At 36.2% G+C, this 19760-nt stretch overlaps 1 protein-coding gene across 1 annotated transcript in view; it reads left to right on the top strand.

The window, feature by feature from the left end:
• Positions 1-17798, top strand: part of LOC139129153 (uncharacterized) — a 48481-nt gene extending 30683 nt beyond the window's left edge. Inside the window, exons 5-7 of the mRNA XM_070694800.1 lie at positions 6470-6941; positions 17511-17580; positions 17770-17798. Of these exons, the coding sequence (XP_070550901.1) occupies positions 6470-6941; positions 17511-17580; positions 17770-17798 (571 nt within the window). The remainder of the gene's footprint in view (positions 1-6469; positions 6942-17510; positions 17581-17769) is intronic.
• The last annotated feature ends 1962 nt before the right edge of the window (positions 17799-19760 follow it).

Below are 19760 nucleotides of genomic sequence, written 5' to 3'. Positions count from 1 at the left end.
GTATTTTTTCAACACATTTCTTTATTTCATAGGAATTCCTCATTAATTCATCATTTTTCATCACCAAACCTGTTTTCTATAACGTCAGCATGGACAGAAATGAAATTGTGACAAAAAATCTGAAAAAAAACACTGATATTTTGTATCATTTTGACCTGCTAAGTGCAATGTAAACAAAGGCCCTGTATAAGTGTTAGGTCGGTCAAAGCATAATATAACATAACATCCAGCACCTAATATTATGAAATATTTTCCACAGTAAGAATGTATATTTTGAATGAAAATGACACACTTGTCCCAAAAATATGCTAATACTGGTCATATGACCTAATAAGGTAGTCAAAATGGCCGCCAACAACATAAATCTATCATTATTTTTACGTTTTCCAATTTTTCAGTAAAAGATAGTCTATGTTGTATCATATCCCGATGCTAAATTATATTTTATAGTCTCATGACCATAGACTTTGATAAACCTTACACAGATTTTCTTGTCTTCACTCATAAGTGAAGAATTACACACAGCGCCCTTGAATAGGGGTCAGACAGGTCAAGGTATCCTATTTTATAACATCTGACTATTGGATTTATCAAACTTTGTCCACAATTACAAGATATTTTTGGAATTGTAGTATTTCAATTGCCCCCAAAATATGCAAATACTGGGCACATGACCTCATTAAAAATATATACTGATTTCCACATATTGCTTCTCTTTCTGACGACATTTTAAAGAATTTATCACTTCCCATTTCTCAATTATGTCTAAATGTATATTAGATTCTGTTGTCCACAACTGATGGTTCCAGGAAAATGCTTGTAACATCATTTTTATGAACCCAATAAAAGCTTCCTTCAAATCACAGTGTACACTAACATTACAATCATTTTGCAAAACTCAGAATTTGATTATTCGAGTTTTGCAAACTTCATCCAATATACATGCAAAAACATGATAATACACAATTTTATTGTAACCAAAAACAATTTGTATTGCTTTTTTTTAGTAAAAAAAGTAAAATAATGTAGCAAAGCCCTAAAAATCAGACTAAATCCCTCAAAATGTCACAAGGGAACCATTTCTAGGTAAGGTGGGCTTTGTGGCATGTACTTCATTAGTATAATAAAATTATATAATAAAATTAGGTCTTAGAACACAAAACTGTCAATGTTGGTGATGTCGCTGTCTTTTTTCATATTCTGAGCTCTGCATGTCATCTCCAAGCCTTCCTCTTTCCATCCACCAACAGTAACATTGAAGAGAAAAAAATGCAGAAAGGTCTGCAGTATATTGTCTTTTCAAAGTACAGTACTGTATGTAAAACCTACTTAAACTTTCTCAGTTTGTTTTCTCAATTATAAATCGCATACAATAAATCTCATTCTGTCTTCAATTGCATTTTGACTGTCAACTCAGACCCCTTTATATGGCGTTATTATGATAACCTAGCACTGGTAGTGAGATATAATCTCGACATCATTATATGCTATTACATTTTTACGTATTCAGAAACCACAAAGCATTTTGAAATACATACAATATCAGCGGATGTTTATAATTATTACAAAATGCGTTAACTAATGTTACAAAACGCGTTTTATTACAAAACGCTGATACCCTTATTACAAATCGCGTAAACAATATTTTATTACAAAATGCTGATACCATTATTACAAATACGTAGACCATTTAATTACAAAATGCTGATACCCATATTACATTTTGCGTACGTTGTTACAAAATAGGTTATATTAAAAAATGCCACAGTACAAACCTTCATATCTTCAAGTCTTTCTTAAAATGCACCATATGAGACATGTTTTGCTTCATTAGTTTTAAAAAACTTGATCTGATGGTGAAATGTGAACTTAGCAGGGAATGGGAAAAGGATTCCTTAATAGATTTTTTGTCATTTGCCTTGTGGAGGACAAAGGTCACTATCAGGTCAAGTTGTGAATATTCCGACAGATCTTACTCCTGTGGTATATGCACTACCAAGAATGTTTAATAGATGACTCTGTGACTATACCCATAAAACAGACTCTGAAATCAGGAAAAATATGGATTGTCGATGTGGAAGATGGTTGTATTCATAATGGTGCGTGTTTTTCCCAGTCAGTTTTATGCAAATCTGAGCCCAAGATATAACCCAGTCTTCACATCAACACAAGCAAAACATGCGACATGCAACAGCAGCCATCTTCCCATGGCATGATGCATCTGTCGGATATATATATATATATATATATATATATATATATATATATATATATATATATATATATATATATATATATATATATATATATATATATATATATATATATATATATATATATATATTAGAAACTTAATTGAAAAACACACAACTACATCTGAGTGTCTCTGCACAACAAATTTTGGGGCTTGAAAAAATGACCCATGTAGGACTTGAACCCACGTCCCCAGAATTCAGTTTGGATGCTCTACCAACTGAGCTAACGGATCAGTTCAAGTTGGTTTGACGTGCACCGTCCTGTTGGCCTCTATCTTCCCCGAATGAGACCTCAGATTTACACTGGTTGATCTCTCGAAAGAGTTGTTTTAAGGAACCGTAAATATGTAACTAGAAACATGATATTGAAAAATATGACAGGTTCCCCAGTGTTGTGTACCGTGAAATTTAAAGTAGAAACTAATTGAAAAAAACACAACTACATCTGAGTGTCTATATATATATATATATATATATATATATATATATATATATATATATATATATATATATATATATATATATATATATATATATATATATATATATATATATCAGTATTTCTGATAGCTCAGGCCATGTCTTCATATGATTTACCTCATATTTAAACATGGTAAATATATACAATTTTTCCTTTAGTAAGTTTCATTTTACAATACCGAGAGATGTGTTATACATGCCGTCAATTTATTTTTTGTGAGCAATTCATTTGTTGTTCAAATCATGAATAAATTTCTCGGGGGAAACACTAGGACCAATATATTCTGTCTGATTGACATCTTTCTGAAGGCTTAGTGACATCCTCTGTGCTTGCAGTGACAGTCCCTTTTTAATCAACTATACTGATGTCAACGCTTTATGAGCCACCTAGCACAACTCGCAATTCTGATGTAAAAAAGTTCCATAACAAAAATATACAATACATAAACTGTACCAATGTGCAATCAGGAAGCACAAAGTTCCAATGGTGCAATTCACATGTTGGGCACTTCTATGACTTCCCCATTTGCACATCCATCTAGTAAATATTTACTTCAGCGAAACATCAAATGGGAGTACAGTGTCATTGACACTGTCATATAGTGAACTTTTGATGTCTTTCCTTACATAAAATATATATTGGTAGCAGTATGTTAATACCTGTTTTCTTTGCTGTCGAAATTGTCACGGTGGAGGCACCGTGGCAAAGTGGTTAGGGTAACGGACTCACTATCGGAGGATTGTAAGTTCGAGACCCGGTTCAAGACCCAGTAGGTCCAGAGCAATGGACTCACTGTCAGAGGACGGTTAGTTCAAGACTCTAGCATGGTGTTGTGCCCTTGAGCAAGGCACTTTACTCCTCAGTGCTCCATTGGGGGGTTAGTGTGTTATGCATACCTCATCCTGTAATTGGGCTAACGCCTGTTGGATGATGGACCGATAAAAAAAGTCCTGGTGCCTATGTTTGACCTTACGGATGACTTTACAAGAGATATTTGCTGTTATTATTTAAGATTGCAATAATCAGTCCTGTCAGTTCCCTCGAGGCAAGCATTTTATATAACTTGCCCCTCTCGCTCCGTTTCTCTGCATTAGCTAAACAGCATGTTATCCCTAAGATAAGGATATCATCCAAGGTTAACGCCGGTCTGATATCCTGCTTTTTCATCCAAATGCGTTACACTGTGCTGCTCTAACCAATCAGAGCTTTGCAAAATCACAGCATATTTCATTAATTTGTACCGAGCGTGGTCAGTGTAGACTTTGGTTTGCTCTTCTTTTATGTTGGCAACATGACATAAGAATACTATTTATCGAACTATGTGATTGGTTAACTACTGCCATTCACCTAGAAAAAACTTGTTGGTCAATCCTCTGCGATTATATATAATGTATGGTATCTATAAGCCTACATTATATATTTTTCATTTTTCAATGAAATTCCATTCATACATACACATCTTTTAGGTAAAAATATACATTTTCTTCAGCGTGGGAAGTAATTGTTTTGGCTAATTTGAATTACATTGAAAATCCGTGAACAAAATTTGAAATAATAGGCTCGGTCAGCCCACAGCCTTTAAGCTCACAAATGGAATATGTATTATATACCAAAGAAAAGCTGTATTATGGAAAGCCACAGCTGACTTAAGTTTTTAGATAGTAGTATATTAGTATATTATGGAAAGCCTCAGCTGACTTAAGTTTTTAGATAGTAGTATATTAGGAGGGTACATAATTATTTTATAACCAAGGAAAATTATTTTATGTGCCGACACTATATTTTTATGTAGATCAGGCATTATTTCATGAGCAAACATTAAGATATTATGTGCATAAAGTATTATTTTAGGCTAATTCACTATTATTTTATGTTCAAACACTATAATTTTATGTGTGTACAGTATTATTTTATTTGTAAACATAAATATATTATCTGCTTCTAGTATTATTTTAAGTTTATTTACTATTTATTTTATAATCAAACACTATAATATGTGTCTATAGTAGCATTCTATTTGCAAACATTAATATATTATGTGCTTTAAGTATTATTTTATGTCAATTCACTATTCATAATTGTGTTTTCGGGGCAATTTTTCTCATTTCTGGTCAAAAATCATTTTCTATCAATAAACTGTTCTGAAACTGTTTTGAAACTTTGTACGAATGTTTCCAGGGGTAAATTTAATTCAGTATGTGTAAATTGTGACAAAAATTGCAATATTTGTAGCTTTGGTAAAAAAAAAATGCAAAATATCTCATTCTTGAATGTCTGGTCAAATTGCAAAAACTTGAGAACCGCTGCACATTACAACTTTATATTTGGTGTATGGGTGCATGCTACTAAACTGTAAATGGAATAAGCAAAAAAGTACGCTAAGGAAAAAAAATGATAAGTAGTAAAATTGTAAACTTGCTTAAATGTCAGTAACTGTGAGTCAGAATGTTATATGCTGGTAGGATATTACACAAACACATCCAAAGACCTCCAAGCCAATAATATGATGGTTTCTTAAAGATTACTGATTAATGAATTACCAAATATATTTTACATTAATTCCATGTAATCCGCTATCACAAGAGAACATCTTCACCTTATTCTGCTGCATTGTTTCACTAATTTTGATGTACCAGGCTGCTTGGTGGTGTATATATGTATGTTCATTGCAATATTTAAACCATTACATACTTTGCTTTTGTATTTGATTGACATTGCATCAAAATGTGTTCAAAAGCACCTGACATCATGATTATTGCAAACGAAGGCCCACAGAAACTGTTAAATGTCAAATGTACACTCACTGTAGCCTGCCACATCGAACCAAATGTGAGTGTAATGCCCTTGATATTATGTGTACGAAAGTCTGGTGTTCAGTTTCTCATCGAGGCTTGCATCTCTTGTCAATGACCATGATTATCATTTTAACTATCTAAATGAAAGATGTTATCAGTTTTCAAGGTAGAATAATGCACAAAATTTCTGAAAGTTGACTAAAACTTTTAAATTCTTCTCAGTAAGGGAGTACCCTGTCTCCATGTCTTTCCAAAAATCAGAACGTCAAGTTAAAATGTGAAAAGTTAAAATTTTTATTCACAAATTGTTGTAGACCGTTAGCACGCTTTGTTGAAGCAGCTTATACTGACAGGAAAACTTTTTTGTATCACCAGTGCTAATTTATTGTACTTTACTGCTTTGAAGTGACCTGTAAGCCCGTGTGGGCTGGTTGCACGTATTGTATTTTTACAGTTTTGCATTTTGTATTTTGTCTCAGTTGCAGCGGAGAGCTGCGAGTGCAAATGTCACTATAATAAATATCCATACCATACCATACCAGAACGTTTACTAAATTCTAAGTCTCTTTATGCTACCTAAACTATCTTTTCGAGAAATTAAATAAAGTCGTTAAATAGATTCATCATGTATAATTTCTTTTTAGCTGATGAGGTGAAATCACCTCAGTTTTCCGATTTGTTGAAGTTATTGACTTTATGTTTTAATTACCAGAAAAGGTGACAAGTAGTTTGCCGTATGTTCAAAAACTTAATCTGTGCAGCCTTCTGCCACGTTGTATACGAGAAGGGGTCACTTCAAATATGTTGCAATTGTTTGGGGAAGTTTGGGTGCAGTTCAAAAATCAAGAGGAAAATTTATAGAATATCCCTTCAAAAGTTGTATGTGTATATCGATTCTATATTTACTACTTCCTATTTATTCTATGACAAACTTCCAGGTACCAGGCTTTGGTAGCCTCTGTTGCAATTTCCAGTTTAGCAGTAACTACTGCTGCCAACAATTATGCTGAAAAATCAAGAACTGGGGAATATCTTGTAAAGTTCTTGCTATTGCAAAGCCAGTTTGCGAAAACAAGCCTGCTTCTAGACTGTGTGGAAAGTGAGAACAGAAGGGCCAAAAGCAAAGAATGGGCAAACGAAGGTTTCACTAAGCCTGAGACTGGTACTCCTCATTATACGAGAGATGTAGATGTGGTACCAGGAAAGATAATCAATATCATGGTAAATCGCCCATTTGTGGTCATCGGTGGAGCATGTAAACACATTAAATGCTTGCGTAGACATGATAATCACTGTGCCATGATGGTTAAACTTCATGAAGCAACGAGTGCTGAAGACCAAAGTACAGGCACTGTTGTGTTTGAACATGACGATACTGGAGAACCTATTCTTTATTTTGGTATAAAATGGGTAAGTTTAAAAATACACATATTATTTATATATGTATTATCCAGATAAAGGTAAGTTTTCTTGTTGTAGCAGCACCTCTGAAGTGAAAGACTTAAATGTTGCTCAAATTTGCCTCAATGAGCCCTCTGACCATTGTCTTACCGCCTCGAGAATATAATCAAAGGTTTCAGCGCAAATATTAATACCGGAGAAACAAACAACTGCCTATGTACCGATACTTGAAATTCAAAATGGTGCCATCCCTTAACTTCTGTGTGGGGAAAAATACCAAACTGCACCAACGACACTCGTAAATTAACCAAATTTACAACAACAACAATAACTCTCTATAATGTTACATGTAAGCCCATAAATTGTAGACCATAAAACTATTAAAAATAGATTTAGAGCCCTATCACATGTCCCCTAGGTCTGTGTCATTTACTTAAAGTAAATTTTGTACCAGCATAAGAGAGTATGCTACACAATTACTCTTTTAGAATATAATAACAATGGCATTTATTTTTATAAAGCTCTCTTTTGGCAATCCGAACTGAACTTTTAACGCACACATAATATTTGAATGTGCTTCTACGTGTACAAGTGTAGTCATAGTACGTGATATAAAAAATAGTAATACATACAGTTCAAAAGAATTTCATTGAAATCTGGGTGTAAACACAATGGCAATTTATTGTCATCTGCTGCTACTTCCGGTAGAATTTTAGTCAGCTACATTGACCATCACTGAGGTTCTCTTGAAACTGATAATGCATGATGAGAATGATTGTCATGAATATATAGAAATATTTAATCAAGTAACCTGGACACAAAATCTATTCATGTATACGTACAACACAAAAGCGCCCGGGAGTAAACTTAAACATACTTCAGTGTACTGCATGTACTGTGATAGTTTAATGTTTTATTCATGATTTTCATGTGCCAAGAATGTTCCCTTTGATTTCAGACAGCATTCTAACTACCTAAACACTACTTGTTATCTTCTCACTGCTCATTACTCGATGCCAGGTTCGCACCTTTACGTTTTTAACATGTGCAGTGGGTTTGAATGATAACTTACATATATAAGTCAAGATACAGGTAAATTATGTTTTCATTGAGACCAAGCCTCAAAGAGGGCAGAATTTTAAATGACAGATTCTGAAGGACAATGTTGCTCTCTTATATATATATATATATATATATATATATATATATATATATATATATATATATATATAAGAAACGTAGGTTGACACACATACCACACCTGGTTGTTAGGTTCCAAACGTATTTATTTTACCTCAAACACAATGTTTCGCTCTAAACTTAGAGTTTCTTCAGGTGTTTTCTACAATGAAAAGTACGAACGTAAAAATTACAATGGTTGAATTGTATAGGAAAACGAGCAATGTGGAGTTACAAGTATCTGAAAATCTGTAAATGTACATAAATGACAGGAGAGAGACTAACCTCGTGGCTGTGAGTACGGTCAAAACTGTCTGGACCGACGCCCACAGCTGGAAATTGGCGCGCTGAATTCCAGGGGGTCCCATTAAATACTAAAAAGCTGGTATAAGGGGGCGTTATTGGAGGCTACGTAAATTTTGGGCGAATATTTAGACCGGCTGGGGACAGTGTGTCAAGTTTTTTTATCCATTGTGATTCTTAATGTTTGCGTAGTTTGTCATCCTGTTTGTTGACTTTTATGATGCCAATTACTGAAATATCACTGATACTGTGTTGAACAGAATTAAATTATTATAGGAGGTCTTTGAGGTTAACATTGCGTCGATATGATACAATGGGCATATTAGGTATGGCGTCTTTACATCTTGATGACTTATTGAGTGTTGGTAGGTTCGGGGACATGATGAATTTCAAGTTAGATTGATGGGGATTATATGTCGTGACTAGTGAGATGCGACAGTCTTCCTGTCTGTTTTTGTACTGAAGGTGAGCCGGCCTCGAGTTTGCTCTATTTATTTGTTCTTTGACGAGGTTGTGAGGGTAATTTCGTTCAATCAGCGATGGTTGTAGTATGTTAAGGCGCGTATCAAGCCATTCTGGCTCCGAACAAATGCGACAAATGCGTATTGTCAAGCCGTACGTGACACCTAGTTTCATATGTCTGGGGTGTGATGACTGAAAATGTAAGTATTGATGGGTATCAGTTGGTTGTTCGTACAAGTCTGTCATGATTTTGCCATTGTCATCCTCGTGGACTCTGACATCTAATAATGGAATGGAGGTTTGAGAGTACTCCATGGTGAATTTTATTGTTTTGTGGAATAAATTGATGCAATTAAAGAATTCTATGATGAAATTCAGGTTTGCCGTAAATAAAGTGTAAATGTCATCAATAAATCTATGTCAAAACCAGGCTGACACACTGTACTGGATGCCCCCTTAAGTAACAGGCTCTCCAGGTCACCCATGAAAATGATTGCGTACCTGGGCCATTTTCTGGCCCATGACTGTGCCGTGAATCTGTAAATAATGTTGATTGTTGAACACAAAGTTGTTGTTATATAGAACAAGTTTCAAAAAGCGTATTATAGTGGAAGTTGGTGGAGTTTTGTTTTCTCTTTGATCTAGTGCTCTTTGACATGCCGCAATGCCTTCCTCGATAGGTGTTTGGGTACAGCGATACAACATCGAAAGTAGCCATGGTACTTCCGGGAGGGATTTGTTCCAAATTCTGAAGTAACTGTAAAAAGTGGGTAGTATCTTTGACATATGGTGGTAATTTGGCAGCTAATGGTTGCAAATGGTAGTCGATGTACTCAGAAATACCTTGTGTAGGATGGTTTATGGTAGAAATAATCGGTCGAAATGGGATATCCTTTTTATGCATTTTTGGTAGCATATAAAATTTTCCTGGGCGAGGGTCACTACAAATGAGAAAATCACCATGCCGAGATTTCCCGGCACAAACGCTGTAGGTTCGAAATCATTTCCATATGAAAAGATACCTTACTTGAGGTGTGAAATGACTGTCAATCGGTGATTGCTCTACAAATATCACGGGTGATGTCATATTCATAAACATTGTGATCTTTTGTTCTACTTCATCGCTGGTTTATTTACTCTCTGGGGAGTCATAAGCCGTTAATTCGGTAATGCGTAATTTTTTTCACTCTCAGGGGATTAGTCTACCTACATGGTTTGTGCCGGCTAATCCCCTCATGCACGAGTATGCTTGGTGATGTTACCTTGTTGAATCTAACAACCAGGTGTGGTAGTGTGTGTAACCCAAGTTTCTTCTATCTATATCCCACTCCACGCTCCACTTGGGATATATCTATATCTATATCTATCTATCTATATATCTATATATATATATATATATATATATATATATATATATATATATATATATATATATATATATATATATATATATATATATATAAAAATTCATAACAAGTAGAACACAGGACTTAGGTGTTACTCAGAGTTTTACGCTACGTCACAGGGTACTCAGTAGCCATTAATGTTAATAAAGAAATATGAAAAATATTATTATTAATAAAGAAATATTTAAAAATATGAAATTATTATTAATAATAAAGAATATGAAAATATGAAAATTGTAATCATCGTCATCATCATCATCATCATCATCTTAGCATCATTGGCAGTGTTGAATTCTTAACAAAGTTCGCCCGCCTCAACTAAAGTACTCTTCCCAAAGTTCGCCCGCCTCAACTAAGTACTCTTCCTTATAATAACTTTTTGGCGAGTAAAACTGACTTGAACGGATCAGCATTTGCATCCCTTGATGCTGAAAGATGATGATGATGATGACGATGATTACAATTTTCATATTTTCATATTCTTTATTATTAATAATAATTTCATATTTTTTAATATTTCTTTATTAATAATAATATTTTTCATATTTCTTTATTAACATTAATGGCTACTGAGTACCCTGTGGCTACATGTGTTCTCTGTAGCGATCATCAGACGAATGGTTCAACTTATCTTCGAATGTTTCCGTTGCTTTGCTTCTGTTGTTCCGCGCGTGGTTCTGCGTGTTCCTGACTCCGTTATGCGTGTTTCCACATAGTGCGCTGGATGGTTCTATTCCTAGAGGAGGGGCATGGTAGTTGGACAGGAGGTATCTGTTCTCATGGCGACACTTTGAGATGAGCTCCGATCGCTTGTTTAGCAGGTTAGGCTTCTCAGCATTGATGATGAACAGTTTCTCTTTCAGGCAAAGGTTACATCTCTTTGTTGCATTAGAGTAAGCAGCAGCATGGCACAAAACAGACCAGCTGGTTGAGTGTTGCATATTTTTGTTCTTCAGATTCCATATGTGCTTTGAAAGTTCTGTACTGGTTTTGCACTTTTCGTTGGTGAAAGAGTGTAGGTGGTTGTAAAAGCGGGTTTTGAAAGGGTTTTCTGAGATGCCGACGTTATTTTTGCTGCTACCATCATTTGTCGATACCTTGGCATTGTAAATAATATTCTTAGTTTGGCATTTATTTCCGAGCGGGCATGTATTTCTTGCCCGAATTGCCCTCAGCTTTATTAGGCTCAGCGCGGTGTTCGCTGAAGATCTGCTTGTTGTGTGATTTATTACATATGCTATGTTTCCAATACTGCTATAACTGACCTTGACAGTTTTCGTGTTGAAGATTTTGTACAGCTTGGATTCTGTTGGGAAAGTGTTTCTCGATGACGAGGAGGAATATTTTTCCGATGTTTGTCTCAACACTTGCTAAACGGTGGAACGAACCAGATGGTGTTACGATGTCGCTTCCTTCTTGCCTGGCCTTTAAATTCATTTTCCTTTGTGTATTTTATCTCCTCGTCATAGCCACTGGCCTTGAGCGCGTTGTTGTAGATAGGTGCTTCTTTGTTGAAGATCTGTTCTTTGCTTGAGAGCGCCGATATACGCTTGCTGATCGCGGACGGTAGGTTTTGGTGATCACAGTGGGACGGTTGGACTGTTTGTGAATACCCTACCGGACAGTCGCAGATCATTATTTTGAAATCGCAGCTTGCATGTCGATGTCATATAAACCGGATTTCGGTAGGGTAACATAGGCTATAGGGGATGTAGCCACCGCGCGATGGGAAGTTGCGTGTCACGGGCTTTTGTGTACGGAGTGCGCATGTCAATGTGGCAGATCGTCCATGTAGACGACACGAACACGAAGTGTCTGTGACCGGCTACCAAAAACTATTTCACCAAAACTCTGCCATGCTACATACAAAGGGGGGAATTAAGTTTAGTCACAATAGTTGGTCGATATCGACTGCCGACCTGCAGTGACGAGCACAGTGACCTGGGAGAACATGTTATTTCCAACGCGTTTTGTGTTGTCCCTGGGGAAAGCAAGCATTAATTTATTAATTTATTTACGCAAGCTTGTTTATCTGCAGCAATATAGTAACAATCATCAGAAAGACTGTCACATCGCGGGGTCAATCAAGCAAGTTTCATCGCTGTTTTGAGCTATTTACCCTTCAGGACATTCGTCGACCTCAGGGAGGTTGTCTTCTGTTCCCTAAATCACGGCCCATTTCTGACACAATTTAAATGTCTGTCTACATCTACCGATTCAGATATAAATCCGATGTTGAAAACATTTCCCGTTCACGCTATGGCTAAAATAACTTTAAAATTCGTTTCGTTCCCGATGCTTTTTCACAATGTTTATCGATGTTCAAAACTATTTGTTATTACAACCGAAAAACTAAGTTAAATTGGGTCCGTATCTGACACCATTGATATTGTTTGCAGTTAATCTGAAGTTCAAATTTGATATCGTTCCGACGTTTATTTTAAGGCTAGAAAACTTAAAATCGGATCCGTTTATAATACTATTTTACATAGTTTGTCGATACAGATAAAATTTGGAAGTTCAATTTCATACTGTTCCTATGTTTTCACGACAGAAATAAAAAATATCAATCGGGCGCGTTGTAGGTCATCAATAAAGTCCTACATTGTACTTTCAGACACAGTCCCTCTATAGAGGGACTGTGTTTCAGATCATCTCGTAACTGTTCTGTGTGGAGTGACTGATAACTTAACAATAATTTAAGTAGGTCACTAGAGTTTAAAGATTACGTAATGCGGATGTAGGAGAAAACGTACTAACATCCAGCGATTATTAGGAAATTACCCCTTCGGCCCCCAGCTATGGATGTTGAAAACTTTTCCCGTTCTTACGTTTTAATGGCTCAAAACAAGTTACGATTCGGTTCATTCCTGACACTATTTATGATTGTCGGTACGGATAAAATCCCAGGTTTCCGATTTTCAAAACTGTTCCTGTTCAGACGTTTCAAGGACGATCGTGTTAAATGAAAATTGGATCCGTTACTGACAGAAATGTACAATGACCCTACAGTTGTAAAATCCGATGTTCAAACTGTTCACGTTCCGGCGTTATTACAACCGAAAACTAAGGGACCGTGGTTAAATTGGGTCCGTATCTGAGACCATTCACATTGTTTGTAGGTAATCTGAAGTTCAAATTTGATATCGTTCCGACGCTTCTTTTACGGCCGAAAAACTTAAAATCGGGTTCGTTCATAAAACTATTTTACATAGTTTGTCGATAGAGATACAATTTGAAGTTCAAATTTCTTACTGTGACTATGTTTTTACAGCCAGAAAACATAAAATCGGGCGCGTTTGTAGGTTGATAAAATTCTACTTTCAAAACATCTCGGCACTGTTCTATGTGGAGTGACTGACCCTGAAATGAGTACGTCAATAGAGAGTTAAAAGGTCATGCGATGCGGACGTCGGAGGAAACGTAACGATATATCCGTCAGCTATCATGGATTATGGGCATGCGGCAAAACACTGAATTTACGTTGGGTGCGTTACCAGTTTAGCCCAGGCAAACAAAGACGACACACGGGGAATGTTAACAATCTTATCGACGATATTTCCGATGTGCGTTGGTTGTCTACACATGGTTAGAAACCTTGGTCAATCTACGTAACTAGCCCTGCGTACGATGCTGTGTGTTCCACTACAGCTAATCGCCCCGCTCACCACAGCCCTGCAAAGACCCATACGTAGGGTCGGTGACTTCAATCAATTTTGGGACTTGACGTAAAAAGCCAAATTACTGCCGAAATTCAGCGCTCTTGGGCCCAAGTCGTATCCCTGCCTACCTCAGCTACTCGATCGCTTCCAAAAATGCCAGTCTTTTATTCACTTCTCGTAAATAACCGTCTATGTCGGCAACTCTCTCGCTAGCCCTGAGTACGATGCTGTGTGGTAGGAACACACAGCATCGTACGCAGGGCTATCTACGTAACGTGACGATGAGGTTGGAAAACAGGGCCCATGAAAATAATAGGTTGTTTCCAGTGTTGTGTTTTCTTGAACTTGCCTCGTTTCCTCAATCATTATGATGAGAGGCTTTTTATAAGGAAAGGGGTCTAAAGAGTGAATTTCTCGGCAATTTATATCACGCAATATACCGTTTCAGAAACAAATAACCTCACACACAGCTTATACTGTCTACATGCTACAGTCGGCGTCATCAGTTGCCGATGGAACGAAAATCTGTTACCCGTCCAATAGAGCTAAACGAGGTTGATTTTCTTGAAAAGTCTGAAGTTTATTTGAAAGAAATAAACAATGTTACTATTGTTAGAAATACAAGAAAACATGACAATGAACATTGCATGGCATGCACTATAGACAAAACAAAATAATTAGTCTATGTTACGTAGGCCTGTATGAAAAGTTCGTATTTTTTTAGCCCTGCGTACGATGCTGTGTGTTCCGCTACAGCTAATAGCCCCGCTCACAGAGGGTGAGCGGGCGATTCGCTGTAGCGGAACACACAGCATCGTACGCAGGGCTAGTATTTCTTAAGTTCTACATCGGCCAATCAAGACACTTTGCAATACAACAACGGCACTGGCGTTTCAAACCTGCGCTATTCACACACGGCCATATCCGTCATTTGATCGGGGACGTGCAAGGTGGTTCTGAGAAATTCTCGTCTACGATGATGAACCGTAGGTGGCGCTCACACTTACTGTTCACAAGCAACGCACTGTGTTGAAGTACACGCAATGTCGTGTTTGCTCGAAGTACACGTTCATTGTTCGCGTGAAGATTATAACCCACCCGCGGTACATAATGTCCGATAACGATGTTTACCTGAATTAATTACGATAAAATACCGTCGAAATACTGCGTGAAGTGGTCAACTTACATCTGTCCGGTAGGGTATGTACTGGTAGGTTGTTCGACTTTCTATATGGAGAATACTTTCCATCTGAGAAGTTCAATGTTAGATCCGATTGGTTAACTATTTTAAGGTCGTCTCGATAGTTATTTTCAGTCCAATATCATGGAAAAGTGATGTAATTTCTTTCTTTATTCTCTCTGCCTTGTTACCTGAGATATTTTTAAAGACAGCGAGGCCGTCGTGTCCGTATAGACCGATTTGGTTTTGTCGTAGTTTTGTGCAAGGATGTTTAGTATTAAAGTAGAGACCTATCAGTTCACAAATTTACGCTCTGTCATTACTCCCAATTGTGACGTCGAACATATCTCTATTGTCTCGTTTCGTCCTGTTTATCATACATGCTGAGAAGCCTCACCTGCTGAACAAGCGATCGGAGCTCATCTCAAAGTATCGCCATAAGAACAGATAATGCCCCACAGTAAATGAGGCTACCCACAATTGATTTGTTCACTCAGACATTTTTTGCTAAAGGCTTTTTCAATGTTATCAGTTTCTAACGATTTGTAACTTACAATTAAGTTCAGGATTATTTGTTAAGACTATGTTCCAAAATTATTGATTATGTTAAAATTCAAGAGTAAATTGAATGAGAAGTTGATGTTTTGAGGTGCTAAAAATTGCACACTTGTCAAGATCAAGTTATCAGCAACTAAGATGGTCTCATCATACCATCTGTCAGACATGCAAATTTCCTTTGTTACGAACATTAAAAAATTAATATGCTTTCTTTTGCCAACACAGATGCAACTAATTCCCTTAGTTTCCTTGAAAATATTATGTATGGCTGTCAAAAATTTACGTTGACAAAATTACAAAATTGCTATCTCTTCCGCGGAAAAGGCGTTGATCTTCTCATTATCCACAGTGAGAAACCAGAAAATTATGATGATCAGAACTATGTTGCCAGAATTTTGAAATATGGACTGAGTTGTTCTGTGTACAGAATAAATTTGCTTCAGTTCAGTGAGTGCAGATCTCCGTGTGTACAGATCATGGAGGATTGTGGGTAACCTCACTTACTGTACGCCCCTCCTCTTGAATAGAACCATCCAGCGCACGATGTGGAAACACGCATAACGGAGTCAGGAACCCACTGAACCACATGCGGAACAACAGAAGCAAGCAATGGAAACATTCTAAGATACAAGTTGAACCATTCGTCTGATGATTGCTACAGAGAATACACGTGGCGTGAAACTCTGAGTAACGCCTAAGTCCTGTTTTCTTGTTGTATCAATTTTAACTATATATATATATATATATATATATATATATATATATATATATATACAGATATCTTGTGAGAAATTAATGTATACAGATATATTGTAAGAAATTAAAGTGATCGATGCGGAAATAAATGATACCACAAATTACTTCAAGTACAAAGTAATAAAGTAATCAAACTCTCCAAGTAGGTTTCAAAATGTCGCCACCACAACAAATATTTTTTATCAAATTTTAACACCACCCAATAATAGAATGGTATGTCCCAGACATATAAATGAAAGTGTAGAGCTAAGGATCTGAAGTTTGCAGGATGTATGAAACTTAGGTAACAGATATTATTACTTTGTACTGGTAGTACTATGTGTTATGATATATCTCATACATCACCCGTAGACACTTCCAAATTTTGTCACTTGACAGAAATTTTGTTCTGTTATATGAGTCAACTTTCGATAAAGAATCCACAGCGCTGCAACACAGAGTTCAGACTGCAGCAACAGCTTGTGTCTTCACTATATAGCCCTACACTACAGATTTGATTCGGATCAAGAATGTATGGAATTGTTATGTCATGAAGGAAATTCATCATTGTTCATAGAATGACTTGATGTTTTGTGTCTTTTATGTCACTGTCCCAAAATCATACCGTACTTATTCTGTTAAACTTATTTTTGGTGTAGTTTTTTTTTTGTTTATCGCTAGGTAAGACATCCACATTGAGCCATTTGACTTGAGCAACTACGTTACTGAGCTGTTAAATTGATCAATAGAAACCCCCATTCGATTCTTGGGAATATAGCTAAAGCTTTAGCGACTCAATGCCACGCAATATATCCAGACATGGAAACATGGAAGCATTTCACTGGACTGCCTTCCATGTTTCCATGTCTGGATTTATCGCGTGGCATTTTCGTAAAAATGTCATGAAGCACTGATGGGAGATCAGTCTGTGCAAGCAAGTGTCGTGGCGTGCATGTATGAACGGTTCTTGTGCCGGAAAAAAAACATCATATATATATATATATATATATATATATATATATATATATATATATATATATATATATATATATATATATATATATATATATATAATTTGTTTTATGCCTTCCAGCTTTACAAACGGGAATCAATAAACACTAGACAACAATCGGAGGACACAAAATACTGGAATGATGTAAAAGGTATAGTAAAATGCTCATTATTACCAAATTGTCAATATTATTTCAGTCAATATGTATGTTTGACAAGCACCATCAGTCCTCATGCCATTAGCACCTCAGGGCAATATATTATCAGGCACCCACCAGGATCAATATTCAGATATCTGCGGTAACTTCCCAACATTGGTTTGGTTTGTGTCACTCACCAAGTTATATATGTGCCTCACGGTGGGTGCTAATGTACAGAAAAATGGTACCATGGTCATAAAACATCAAGGGAGATATTAACAAGTTATGCAGTATGATGGAAGGTTTTATTCGAGTTCATATGAGAAATTAATTAAAATTCGTTTAATTAATATTCACATGGTGTAATTTGCATATCATTACCATGTAACTGCTTGAATGTTTACAGAATCAAAAACAGATGTTCCTCAGCAAAGAATAGCTGATGTTCACAGGTGAGAATTAGATTTTCAGTCATTAACCTTTACCAAATGTCGTATATTAATCATCAACACAAATTAACTTACACTTTCATGTAGCTGTAGAAAACACTTAGAGATTGTGTGATCATAGTGCATATCATATCATATCAATTTCTCTTTTTTGTGTCAGTCTGTATCTAAGTCTGCCAAATAAAAAAGGGCGAACATCTCTGTTCACTAAAATCATACTGGGCAGAGGGCTTCAGCAGTTCACATGCCAGTAACATTGAAAGCCATGCAAATGTACTGAAATATACATCATATAATCATACCCCAAGCTTCACTTATCAGATTGCTCCAAAACCGTATTCGTGTACTCTAGTAGAATGTGTTTGTCCACAAACTATTCCTCATTCGGATTTGTTATTAATTTTTATCCTAGTTTGCAGAAAGTTTAGGCTACTCTTCCAAAGCAATGTACATAATACTCTACAACATGACCTATGCCCTGCTATGCTGACATGAGTATTTCAAAATGACTAAATGGACCACTTTAAATCTATTTCAGTAGAAGGACAGTGTATAATCATTCATGTATCAATTTGTATTCCAAAATTATCAATGCGTGTTCAATAAATATGTATGTTTAATAAATCAAATTTATGTTGCAGCCTTAAACAAGCCAGAATTGACAATGTATTTTTCATGCATGTGCCCCCTTATCAGTAGCAAAATTGCAACTATGCATTGAGCTCTGTATGATTTCATTGTTTCGATCAATGTGTGGTCTATGCCCTTAATTAGTGAGCAATTAGAATAGTTCTAGAAGCCTACATCTTAATTAATCGCATATTGTAAGTGGTTCACTAAATACAAGAAATGTTACAATGCAATTGAGGATCAGCAGTTCACACAAACAGTTGATACCATTAGAGACTGTCCTTTTTCGGTGGCTAATACTTGAGCATCAAATCACAGATTATCTCACCAAAGCACATTTGTCTATTTGTGGCAGGAAGAATTCTGGAATACTTGTCATTGGTACTGAATGGGGAACTATGAAAGGTGGTCTATCAACTGTTAATAAACTGATTGCTGAATTGGCTGTAGAAACTGGAAAGAAGGTATATGCTACTACTCTTGAGGCAACAGGTGCAGACAAAGCTGATGCAGAGTCAAAAGGAATCCATTTATTTCTTCCATCAGCAGTAGATGCTTCTGAATCTCCTAACCGCTTGTGGTTGACCGTTTATTATCCAGTTCACTACAAAAGCATTCAAGAACACAAAGACATTGATGTCATCATAGGTCACCTACCAATCACCTCAGCAACTGCCCTATGTATACAAAGAGACTGGTTTCCATCAAGTAAAATAATCCTTTTGAACCATGTTATACCTAAGGATAAAGAAGAAGAAGAACAACTCTGTGAAGAAGCTGCTAATTCAAGTGTTGTATTTTCTGTTGGCCAGAAAATTTATAGACATTTTAAAAATCTTTATCGAGCATACACGTTACAGAGACATGAACTATTTTTGCCACTACCTGACAAAATGTTCTTTGATGTCAAGATGATGAAGCCATCAGCAGACAGCAAAATCCAGATCCTTACATTTGGTAGAGTTGAAGAAGTTTCTCATCTGAAGGGTTATGATATTGTTGCAAGTGCCTTGAGTAAAGTTGCCGAAGATTCTAAGACACTCCTTGATCCTCTTGTCTGGAACATCAGAGGTATTCCTGATGAAGAACAAAATGTGTCAAGGGAATACATTG

This window comes from Ptychodera flava, unplaced genomic scaffold, assembly GCF_041260155.1.
Source record: "Ptychodera flava strain L36383 unplaced genomic scaffold, AS_Pfla_20210202 Scaffold_95__1_contigs__length_380228_pilon, whole genome shotgun sequence".
Classification (NCBI taxonomy): domain Eukaryota; kingdom Metazoa; phylum Hemichordata; class Enteropneusta; family Ptychoderidae; genus Ptychodera; species Ptychodera flava.
Note: the sequence above shows the minus strand (reverse complement) of the source record. Positions and strands in the feature narration are given on the sequence as shown.